Raw genomic sequence first — 12,584 nt, 5'->3', positions numbered from 1 at the left:
CACAGCAGAGATGGGATGCGGGCAAGGTGGGACTGCATGAGCTCTGGAGGTGTTCCCAGCTCTGTGGTTTAAGACAGTATGAAAGGGGGGCAGACCCCAGTGTTGGGGTGTCAATGACTAGCTCCAGTAGAAGAGAAGTACCAGGATGCACCATGCTGCAGGTCCCAAGGGGAAACATTATGGAGGGCAAAAGGTAAGAATATCTAAGAAACTGGGTGGAGAAATGCAAAAGTGGAATAGTAAGAAAATACGAAGGCAAAGACTAGATAGGGGAAGATAATCAGCTTGCACCTAGAGACACCTGAAAACAACAGGAGAGTGTAAGAACGCCTGGGGGTGGGGGTGGGGGCAAAGGTCAAATGAAACCTTAACCCGCAACAACTTAAAATTTTAAATAAACTCAGAAAAAGAAAGCGTTGATAAATAAAAAGTGAGGAGTAAAGAGAAACAAGCAGCTTTAAAATCATCCCCCTTCAAAAGAAAAAATCTTAAAGTGAATTAGAGATTTGTTTTATGCACAGTAGCTGGATTATTATACTTTACGGTAATTAAAAATGGGATGGTCTCCTTTCTTACCCATGTGTGTTCCACATATTAACGGAGCTAAATTAAAAAGAACTTGAGTTTTTAAAACTCTTTTATTTTTATTTGACACATGTGCATTTAAAATATCTCCGGAATTCTGAAAGGCACCCAAAGGTAGTATTGAATAATGGAAAATATTAACAGTCATTAGAAGAAGCTAGTTAACTTTTTTTTCCCCCAGATGCTAAAATTCCAGTTTTCCAATTTCAAAAGAAGAGTGTTAACATGTACACTAAAAAAGCACCACAGATGCTAACTGTAATCCCGGCTTCTTAATCTTGCGCAAAAACCCTTGAGAGAATGAATTATTGGCCCGTGGAAATACTTGCACTTCACTATTTTTGGTCAACAGAATTCTGGAAATTGTGCAAGTCAGACTCTGTATGGCAGGCTGGTAATCACAGGAGAGGGGCGCACAGACTGGGGCCCTTCAGCCATTGTTAATAATGTGCTGAGGAAGACACAGGCCAGGCCTGGGGAGCCCATTCCGCAAACAGCATCAACCCACACTCCACCAATCACAGGACTCTCGACAGTCTTAAAACTTGAGAAGTAGAGCTAAGGAGAGAGAGAGAGAAAAAGCAGAACTAGCTTCCTCATTTCTCTAGTGACTGCCTACATTGCTTGCTGTGAGCATCACTAGCATTAATGTTTCTCCGCACGTCTCAACAGAAATAACTTCAGCTACGAAGAAGTCATTAATTATATTTTATGATAAAATATATTGCCGAGAAACAAAGTGTGCTTTTCAGGGGGGAAATGAAAATTCTTATTCCTTGAAAATAAGGTATGGGTAAGGTTTTAATTTAACTTCTGTTTGTGTCTTCCAAGCAATTTTCCAGACAGATTTCCCAGGGTAAAATGTTGTTTTAAGATTTTAGAGAACTAAGGTCAAATGAGTAAGTTGTTTTATCTTCCTTCTTTTTTTATTTTCTTTTAAGATTTTATTTATTTCACAGAGAGACAGTGAGAGAGGGAACACAAGCAGGGGAAGCAGGAGAGGGAGAAGCAAGCTTCCTTCTGAGCAGGGAGCCCCATGTGGGGCTCAATCCCAGGACCCTGGGATCATGACCTGAGCCGAAAGTAGATGCCTAATGACTGAGCCACCCAGGCGTCCCTTATCCTTTTTTATTTAAGTGTTTATTTAAATTCCAGTTGGTTAACATACAGTGTAATACTAGCTTCACGTGTACAATATAGTGACTCAACACTTGCCAACATCACCGGTGCTCATTACAAGTACCCTCCTTAGTCCCTACCACCTATTTCTCCCATCCCCCCACCCAGCTCCCCTCTGGTAGGTTCTAACTTCTTTTTCTTTTTTTAAGATTTTATTTATTTATTTGGGGGAAAGAGAGAGAAAGAGAAAACGAGCAGGAAGAAGGGGCAGAGGGAGAGGGAGAAGCAGGCTCCCCACTGAGCAGGGAGCCTGATGCGGGGCTTGATCCCAGGACCCTGGGATCATGACCTGAGCCGAAGGCAGACGCTTAACTTACTGAGCCACCCAGACACCCCAGTTCTATCTTCTTAATTAAAATATCTGACATACATGTCAGCCTTTGAGAGGAGGCCAGGCATGTTATACAAATAAGGATAGGATGAGGGATAGGAACAAACATTCTTACGTCCTTCGCACCAAATGCAGGGGAGGTTTTAAAATCATTTTTAAAAATTTCACTCCATTTTGGATTTTCCTTTCTTTTCACCTTTTTGTCTCAATTTGCCAAAGTGAAATATGTCATCCCCGTGCAGCCTGGGTTGCCAGATAAAAAGAGAACACCTAGTTGTGTATGAATTTTCAATGAATAAATTTTTAGTATAACTACATCCCACTTACTGCATGGGACACAATCTATGTTAAAAAAAAATACTGTTTATCTGAAATTCAAATTTAACTGGGTATGCTGTATTTTTATTTGTTAATCCTGGCAACCTTAACATATTGAGTGGATCGTGTCCTAGTGGGGGCAGGAAAGGCTGGTAAGTGGTCGTGCACAGCGGTGATGAGACACGGAGAGGGCTGGGACAAGGTGCAGAGACTGATGGCGGAGGACAAGCAGGGGGACTGGTGGAACAGTGGAGGGCAAGCCCAAGCCCGGGGTGGCTGCAGTGCGCGCTCGAGCGCTTGGTACAAGGCCGTCCCTCTCCCTGCCCTTGGCTCACCTCTTCCCGACGCTGGTGAATTTCGTGGAGGGGGCATACAACCAATGGCAGCAAAAACGGAGATTCCTTTAGGTTTGATAAATAACTTGAAGACACAGTAACTGCCATATCTATGTAGACTTTCTTTTGATTATTATTATTTTAAAGATTTTATTTATTTATGTATTAGAGAGCGCGCGCGAGAGAGAAACAGCATGAGAGGGGAGAAGGTCAGAGGGAGAAGGAGGCTCGCCGTTGAGCTGGGAGCCCGATGTGGGACTCGATCCCAGGACTCCAGAATCATGACCTGAGCCAAAGGCAGTCGCTTAACCAACTGAGTCACCCAGGCGCCCTCTTTTGATTATTTTTTATCAGTACTTTCATATACTGCATGTTGGCAAAGAATTTCATTATGAACTTTGTTTCTTCCCCTATTATTAAGATTTCTGAGAGCGCTTGGGTGGAGAGGTGGAGGGGAGACAGTAATCTACTAAATGCGACATTCTTACCCTGGGATCTGGGAAACTTCCCATTTTCTGCAACACGACCTCGCCTGCCCATAAAAGGAAGTCACAAGTGCCAGCTGGGGTCCAGATAACCTGCACAGGACGTCACCCTAACCTGCTTCTAAGCTGCCCTGCTGGCCTTTTCCTATGTCCATGTGTCATGGCTTCGGATGATTTTCTCCTCAACCTTTCTCAGTGATTTAGACCCTGACTAGGGGTCTAAAATAGAAATAGGGTACTATTTCTCTGGCTTGGATACCTACTACTGTGGCGGTCCTAAAAAATTCCAATCCTTTGGCCGGAAGCCCTGGGCTGTGGCCCTAACCCGCCCCGCCCCCACCCGCCAGGGAGGAGTCTGGGAAGAGAGCAAGTTGGACGGGGCTCTCTGAGGAACAGAGCGCTGGACCAGCCTGATCTGTTAGTCTTTGATGATATTCGCCCCGATATCCGGCTTTATTCAATATATCTTCGCCTCCAGGCTGACGGTGAATCAGTCAGCAGGGCCGGGGAGAAAGGAGGTGAGGGTGGTGGTTTTTAGGGTCTGCTTGGCTGCTTTACTGTCTGCTTTACCAGGAGGCCATTCAATGGAGTCCTCAACGCTCTTCCCCTACTACTGTCTTCTGCCCCTTTTATTCCTTCTCACACCTCTTTCCACCTAGAGTTTACCTATTTAAATTTTGACTCGGAAGTGGGGGAGAGAGAGGCAGGGGAAGAGGCCACTTCAACCCTGAGCTTAAGCTGTCAACCCACCTTTTATTAGAGCATCTTACACTGTGGCTTTTTAGCTACTCGTGGCACAGGGGTCATGAGCCTGGACTCTGGAGCGAGACTGCTCTGTAACCTACTAGCTGTGTGACCCTGAGCAGTCACAGAATCTCTCCGTGTCCGTTTCTTCATCTTCAAAATAGGGGATAATCCGAGTTCTCATCGGGTCAGCATGAAGAGTAAATGAGTTATGCACGTATGTCAAGCTTTGAGGATAGTGACAGTTACATGGTGTGGACCAAACAGTTGAATAATAATAATAATAATAATAATAATAATAATAATAATAATAATAGGTCCACTCAGATTCCACTGTCTTTGTCAGTCCTCAGGGTGACTGGCAAAGCAGAATGCTGGTATCCACCAGGCTCTGGATCTATCTCTGCCATTTACGCATGCTTCCATACCCCTCCCATCCTTGCAGTTACAGTCACAATATTAACGTGTAAACCAAAAAAATGTTTGGGTTTTAGATCAATGCCATTTTAGAAGGAAAAGAGAAAAATACATTGATAGAGTGGCAAAGGTAGGCTCAAGGAAACATGATGAGTTAGTCCACCTGAATCACCAGCTGAGGAGGGTTAAAAATGAAGAAAATGCCTTTGGGTCAGGTTGGCACAAGGGTAGCTAGACACGCATTTGCTGTTGAAGTAAACACAGCGGAACCATGTCTGCATCTTTGGTAGTAATTATATGATCACCTTGAGAGGAAAGACATTTTAACAAATGGGAGCACAGATCTTATACGAAGGGAGCGCTTTAGTCACGTCCTTTATTTTGAGGCTGAGTTAGTCACTTGGCTTTTAGAGTTCATGGCGCCTGTGAACATGGGTTTACTATTTACAGAAATACTCACTTCCCCATGCTTTGAGGCCATACCCTGAGTGTGGTTTTAGGATGACATGTGTTATAACAATAAGGCAACTCAATCAAGCGGACATTTATCCAATTGTTCCTGATATTTAGCAACATCCCTAGAATTACTTTTTAAACATTTTTAGTCTTTGCCAAAGATGGGGAATGGAGAGGTGCACAAACAGCTTTGGACGAGCTGCTGTGGGGAACTGTGTCAAGCATGGCATAAACATGCCAAATCAGTAACTTGTTTCTTTATCCGCACGTGCCGTGCAAATCTGGCTATCGTAGAGTGCTGTATCCATTAAAAACCGAATATGCTATTTCCAGACAGCAGATAGCTCGAAGCTCAACAGGGCCAGCAGGCAGGGATCCAAATTCACATCTCCCTCTCGAGAAGAACCACTCAAAGCACTCTGTTGCGACATTATGTTCCCCAAAGCACAGGGGATAATGAAGGCTTGACAAAACCGTGGCTGCCCTGGGACGGAGTCAAATGGCCATTACTCTTCAAACAGAAAATGCTGGGCAACGTGACCTGTGTTATCTTAAATCACTAGACAAATCTGATTAATGGAGAAACGTAGATCAATACCGGATTTCTAACGTGAAACGGTCCCTTTCGCTCCAGGTAGGACCTATGTATTTATGAAACTGATGCCACAGGGATGAACGGTCTCTCAGGGAAGGAAGGATGGTGGTATAACCCAAGACTTTTTTCCCCCCGAGACTTTTTTTTTAGATTTTTTTAGATAAGATTTTATTTATTTATTTGACAGAGCGAGAGAGCGCAAGCAGTGGGAGCAGCAGAGAGAGAGGGAGAAGCAGATTCCCCGCGGAGCAGGGAGCCCGATGAGGGGCTCGATCCCAGGACCCGGACCCTGGGACCATGACCTGAGCCGGAGGCAGACACTTAACGACTGAGCCACCCAGGAGCCCCTTCCCTGAGACTTTTAAAATAAAATTTGCTGTGTGCTTCTGTCCACAGGAAGCCACAGACAGTATTTTCTACATTTTTTTTTATTAAATCATATTTCACTGTGCACTGGTAGGCATGAATTCCCAGATGTGTTTGTATTAATAGCAGTTAATACAAACTGCTTATCTTAGGAAGTGTGGGTTATGCAAATACATATCAGCATTTTTTGTATATTTAATATTGTACTTAAAAATGCACTGTACTGATACATTACTTACAATTCTTCCACTCAAGTTATGCCTAGCATACTCTTTAAGATAAAAATATCATATACTTTATTATTTTTACAGTAATTATATAAATAAGTAATTTGGGGGAATATGAATTCTCTCATTTTTTTTCTGCTCGCACACATTTTTTGGGTCCTTTACCCCGACTACCAGCACATGTTCAACCACTCTTACTCTTTCTGTTATTAAACCACGTTCTATAGCGATACTTCATGCAACCAACCTTAAAAAACCAGCTATTCCTAAGAGTTTTCAAGATAAATAACATCTATCCTTAAAATAGCAATTATTTCTAAAAACAGACCATAGACGTCTCTACTCTTCTAAAACATCTGCTTCTTGCTGTAATTTAGGCCCAATTATTTTACTTAGGGACTACTAAAATGTGTAGGGATCTCTGGGTATTTGGGTGCAAATTAAGTGGTCCTGGGCCAGCTGCACTCGGGGAGTACCTTTGTTAAGGACTTAATGCCCTTATGGCCCCGTCCTTGCCTTCGTTTTAGGATGCCGCCACTTTTTAATGGATCTCTGGCTTCTTGAAGGCATAACCACCCTCTGTGTGACTGCTGCTAGGGCTGACTGTTTTTTGGGAAACCAGACATGTCTGTTTGTTAGAAAAAGTCTTTTTAAAAGTGGACTGCGTGTGGATGGGGGCCTTGAAGAAGTAACGATGTGGGGAGAGAGAATGAAACGAGGATGTGGACAGGCTGGGTCCTGACTGGCGGGCTGGTGGGCTGGCGGCCCTGGAGCCAGGTACCGGACGGCAGAGGCTCCTGCACAAAAGGCCTCTGGCCGTGTAAGGCACTAGTGTTTGTTTTCTCTGTGCTCCTACGCTGACTCATCAAGCATATCCATACATAGCCGTTTGGCGGGGCGGGGCGGGGGGTGGGGCACATATGAATTTGTTTATAGTTTAGCTGATGTATGTCTGTGTCTGTAGAAAAATTCTTAAAATAACACTAGTCACCAAAAAAAAAAAAAAAAAAAAAGACAGGAAAAAAGCTTATTCCACCAACATGGTTTCACAATAACGTTTCTTCTCACGTGTGCCCATTCATTTATGTCCACGAATGTAGAAAATTATTGAAATAATAATAGTCACTAAAAGAACATGAGATGCCCACTTCATAAAACAGAGAAGCTGTAATAGTAACCCGTTAAAGGCTCACTTTTAAAGGTGAATATATAAAGTTACGCAGATTAACTGTGTTTAGAGACGGAACGACGCAGATGTTAAAGACCACTAAAGACTGAAACAGAATTGTGTACTTTTTCCTTCCAAGCATTTTCATATTTTATAATAGCTTTCTACGTTAGCAGATTATAAACATCTGTGTTTAGCTAATAAACTGAGATTTCCCCCCTGAACACATAACTCTGATAAAAATCTAACAAGAAAGAAAAAAAGGGGGGAAGGAAGGAAACAGAGACGGGGAGAGAGAGAGAGAGACATCTTTTATATGCATGGCAATACTTCTTTCAGGCCAAAGACAGAAAGCAAATGCTAATAAGCAGAGTTTTAATAAAAAGTGTTCTAATTATAGCCCACTCTACTTACCCATAACTTAGCCAAAGAAAAAATTCAACTTTAGTGACATGGAAGACCTCTGGACCTGTAACCTTTCCTGGTAGTTAGTATGATGTGTTTTCAGAAATTACAAGCTATGTTTATTATGTGTTTAATTAAAATAACAGGACAGCATACAGTGCACAAAATAAAATCAAATTACCTGCTGCTTTGGATTCTCTTTACCAATGTTCCCTTTTATTAGGGCAGAAAAATGGGAATTGGCTTTAGTCAAGCCATTCTCTATAAGTGTGTATTATAAGAACTGAAAACAGTTTGTTTTTTTTTTTTAATGGTCATGGAACCAGAGATAACACTCCAAAACGAAATTCTTCCCATCTCCAGCAAAATTTGTCATAGAGTATAAAAAATAAATCAGATATTTTCCTTAAGACTCATTCTGATTGCACATTTTGCTCTAAGCTTTATTTGCTTTCTGCAACAGCATTTAAGAGAAACCCAACTGACCATGTACAACGTAAACAATGGCTTCAGAGTACGATTAAGAAACGCACCTGGCCTCACTCAAACAACATGTTTGTTTAACCTGGTCACTCTCCGGTGCCTGGGGTCAGGCAGGAGCAATCTTGGTTGGGTTGGGGGAGTTGGGGAGGAGAGAAGAGCAAACATAACTGACTCACTGAGAAAAGAAAGGGTGTACTATCCTTTGTAATTACCACCATTTTAACAGTTTCTAGCAGGCCAGGCTATCATTTAAGTGACCCACTGTAATTTGGGATGAAGTCCCGGGAAATTATGCCAACTTTGGAAGAGGAGCTGCATTTCTGAGTTTACTCAGCATAACGAACCCACTGAAATGCTGAGTGTTCCTTCTTTGGTATAAATTTACGTCAAGGGAAAAATTAACAGTAAAAGGAATCTAGCTAGAGAGGAAAAGAATACCACAACATTCACTCCAGGAAAATTTCCATCATGTTAAAAAAAAAAAAAAAAGAAAATATGTAGAATAGCATGATGAACCCCCATAAACTCATCATCCAGTTTCAATAATCGTTGACACATGGCCAGTCTGATTTTACTGTATCCTACCCACTCCCTGCCTTGCATTCTTTTTTTAAAGCAAGTTGCAGACAGCCTATATTTTATCTTATATAAGCTTTCATTTATAATGTATGTATATATTTAATCTAAAGATCACTACAGAAATCTCACTGAGCATGAGATGTTTAAGCCAGCTCTAACCACATCTTACAGAACATTCTATGTTAAAACCTATCTGCTTAGAAAGCTAATTTGTTTGAATATAATTGGGTACTTAAAATGACAAAGTAAGTTGAATCACAACCCCCTTGTATTTTATTTATGGGGGAATAAAAGGAATATTCTAAGACTGAGAAAGCAGTGTCCGTTCCTCAGCCCCTGGGATGCTAGTCTTTGTGGACACTGATCAACAGGAGAAAGGGTTGAAAGTGACCCAGTGAGACGTGTCTGGATGGAGCTGGAGAAAGAAACTTTCCCCTTTTCCGTCCCTACACATGCAGAATGAAGCAGAATGCCAACAGGCCAAACCTTTGGAACTTCAAAAATCACTCATCAAGCAGCCTAGCTCTTTACAATAATTTATTACCGATCTTAAAGCAAAGATCAAAAGGAACTCCATCTAGCACTTATATTCAATTCCTCATTGCCCAGTGACTAATTTGCAAAGGAATGAAGCCTTCACAAGGGAAGCCAAAATAATCCGAGGTAACTTTGATACAATGCCACAGAGGATATGAAGAGGAAGCCCGTAGAAGCGGCAAATGGCTAAGTTCCATTAAGAGTTCTAATAAAAGAATAATGGAATTTCCCTTAACTGTGAATAAAAATGTTAGAAGTGGGCAAGATTTAGACAAGTCAGGCAAAACCTTTGATTTGTCACAGCCTTTTGTTGTTCCTGAGTGTTAACTTTAGCCACTGCTGCATTTATGTTAATTAAATGGCTTCATCTGAAAAACTGCAACTCTCCTATCAGGAATCCAGCCCATCTCCCTCCCTTTGCTGGCATATTACTTATCTACCTGCACCCTCTCTCTACTGACAGGCATTACTGGCTTTCCTGATCTCTTTCAAATAAATTGCCATATTCTGCAAGGGGACTGGTTTAACTTGAAAAATGCAACGTGAAATGGCATCATTTTTAGTACTGTATATTGCCATGGTCACACAATGCACAAACACCTCTTTCACAGATTGTTGGTGCTTAAAGTCAACTGGTCACTATAGAAACACTAGAAGCTATTGAAAATCCTTCAACTTCTATGAACAACTGGCACAGTTTTTCCCTCCTGAATCCAGACATCTCCGTAATTCTCAACTGAGGAAAATAGTTTTCACACTACTTATCTTGGCTAGTTAAAAAATCCCCACCACATGTCTCCTTGTAAATTCATAGATCAAGATTTAAGTTTATATTAGCATTTCAAGTGTGCACATTTTTTGTTCGCTTCTGAAATCACCTCGAATTAACAGATTTACTGGAACCTTACATGATACAGAAGTTGTGCACGAATCTCGGGAATCTTGTAATATATTTCCCTATGATGATGTGGTGTTGAGCATTTTCTTTAAAAACAGTCAGAAGTGTTTTTTTTTTTTTTAAAGAGCTCTTATCTTTAACAAATATATGGTGAAATACTCATAAGAAGATGTCTGGGAATTCTTCAAACACAGGGAGTGAAGAGCGTGGGGTGTAAATGAAGCAACACTGGCCATGGGTCTATGAAGCCGGGGGACAAATACATGGGAGTCACGGCACTATCTGGTCTTCCATGGGGCAAAACTTTTGGCAGCAGGTATTTCAGATACTAATGTTAGGGATTTTATTTAGAGAAAATAACTCTCTGTCAGAAGCAATGGAAAACCAAAGAGTTGGCAATTACTAGCTCAACTGTCTTTACGAATTCAAAAGTCAAGTTCATCACTTCAGCGTTTGGAAAGAAAAAGCCAACCAAGTAAATAACACCCCCAAATCTGTCTTTACCTCATCTTTGAGATTTCAGTGACAATGTGTAACTGGATTTTAATGTGAATAAAATATAATTATTTTAGTTCAGAAATAAAGATTTTCTGACTTCTTTAGAGGAATAAACAGCTGACAAACTAAAATGGAAATATAAATGTAATTGGAAAACATACTTCAAAATCACTGTCTGCTGGTGAGAACTGTGCTCTGCGTTCAGAAAGACTTCTATCCAACACACGAATAACATGCTTCTCTTACCTTGTGGTCATACGGATTGTAGGAATGGAATACCCGGGAAAGATCTTTCGTTCTTTGCTTTTTCTGTGGAGGAAAATGCAAACATGTGAGTTGACAGCTGGCAAAAATATACAGGTGCATCAGTATCTAAATGTCTGTCTGTCTGTCTATCTATCTTTCCACATCTCTGTCTACCTACCCACCTGCATTAAGATATTGTTTCGAGATTCTTCCTTGTGCAAAGTGAGGGGCTACAGTCCAGTCTGAGACACATGGTTGCAATTAGAAATCAAAGCCACTTGGTGGTTTTGTGGGTCGTTGTCACAGACCAGCCAGGAGACCTTTTCCTAGAGGTTTGGTAGTTGAAACACTAATCATCTTCAAAAATCCTATTTTCAAACACATAACTCAGAGACTAAACTGAAGAGAAAGAAAACTCAAACACGCTTAGGACACTTGCCATTTCATTGTAACACCAACTGCTATTACTCTGACCTGGGCACTGGCGTGCGTCCAGTTAAACAATGCACCTTCACCTGGCTTCCTAGTCTCAGCTCGGGTCTGTCTGCCTGAGGCCACCTTTGTTCTGTCCCTGCCGTGTAGCCCAAGGGCCTTGCACGGTGTCTCACACGCAGCACTCGATGCGTAGGAATAACGGAATTTACCTGACGTAGACAGGCATATCTATCATGATGACATAAGCCTCATATATTGTGAGGAAAAGAGAAGCCTCTTTTCACTGCTAATGATATGTTTTTCTCAAGCTGAACCCGCCACTTGAGGACTGTCTCTACCTCCTACCACCCCCCCCCCCCCGGTGTCTGTGACAGTTAAGGGTGGAGTTCTCTTCTGGTCAACTGGAAGAAGCAGCTTGTTTTCACATACACAGACATCTGTCCACTCACTGTAACCACCACAGGAAATTCTGTGCATGGCTCTAGATCTTCTGTGCAGATATTTTCACATACAATTATCACTTTCAAAGAAAGGGGATCATTCTGTATACTCTGTCCTAAAACTGACTTTTTCCACTTCACAACTGATCCTTGCCAAACTTAAGGACTTGTATAACCAGCTCCGCAATCCCTTATATGGAGTGCTGAAATCCAAAAACTTCTGCAATCTGAACTTTTGGCATTTCATTTCCATTTTTTTCATAAAATGATCATCTTTGCCAGCTTGACAGTGTGCATTTTTTTCAGAAACGATAAATTGTACAAGTGCAGATGCAGAATCAAATAGCACGCCATGCTGATTACCTTGATGGATGATACCAAAGTGCCTCCTCCCTCCAAACCCTACCCTGATTTGCCTTCCCTCCAAGAGTGAATGAGAGAAGGGACTGCAGCTAAGTCGGAAATTCTTCATTTCTCTTTTCCATTTACAGGTTAGAACGTTTCTCAATTCACCGACCAGATGAAACATCTTTAAAACATATTGAACATCTTCGCAGGTGCCAGTTACAGAACTGATTTCTTCGATGTCGTCGAGTTAGCCCGAGACCGTATCCTGCAATTCTGGCTTGAGAGTGGTCTTTGCCCTTAACACTGCCCCCATCTGGCTTCCGGCCCCACTCTGCTGTTGTTAATCCAACTACCAGGTAGCTGAGTGGCTTCTGTCTTCACTTGTGAAAGAATCCTTGCCTGGTATTCAGGTTTCCTAGGGAAGTATTTCTGTACTTCCTCCCTCTAAACTCCAGTGTCTGCCTGAGCACATCTGTCCCACCTCCCCCAGGGCTAGGGATCCAAGCAGA

At 41.9% G+C, this 12,584-nt stretch overlaps 1 protein-coding gene across 2 annotated transcripts in view; it reads right to left on the bottom strand.

The window, feature by feature from the left end:
• The window catches only part of CDKAL1 (CDK5 regulatory subunit associated protein 1 like 1), a 661,526-nt gene that overhangs the window by 107,832 nt on the left and 541,110 nt on the right, over window positions 1-12,584 (bottom strand). For both annotated transcript variants that reach the window (XM_034985765.1, XM_034985766.1), the window contains one exon: window positions 10,853-10,915. In XM_034985765.1, the coding sequence (XP_034841656.1) occupies window positions 10,853-10,915 (63 nt within the window). The remainder of the gene's footprint in view (window positions 1-10,852; window positions 10,916-12,584) is intronic.

Source organism: Mirounga leonina, unplaced genomic scaffold (genome assembly GCF_011800145.1).
Source record: "Mirounga leonina isolate KUSES-001 unplaced genomic scaffold, KU_Mleo_1.0 Mir_366, whole genome shotgun sequence".
Classification (NCBI taxonomy): Eukaryota; Metazoa; Chordata; class Mammalia; order Carnivora; family Phocidae; genus Mirounga; species Mirounga leonina.
Note: the sequence above shows the minus strand (reverse complement) of the source record. Positions and strands in the feature narration are given on the sequence as shown.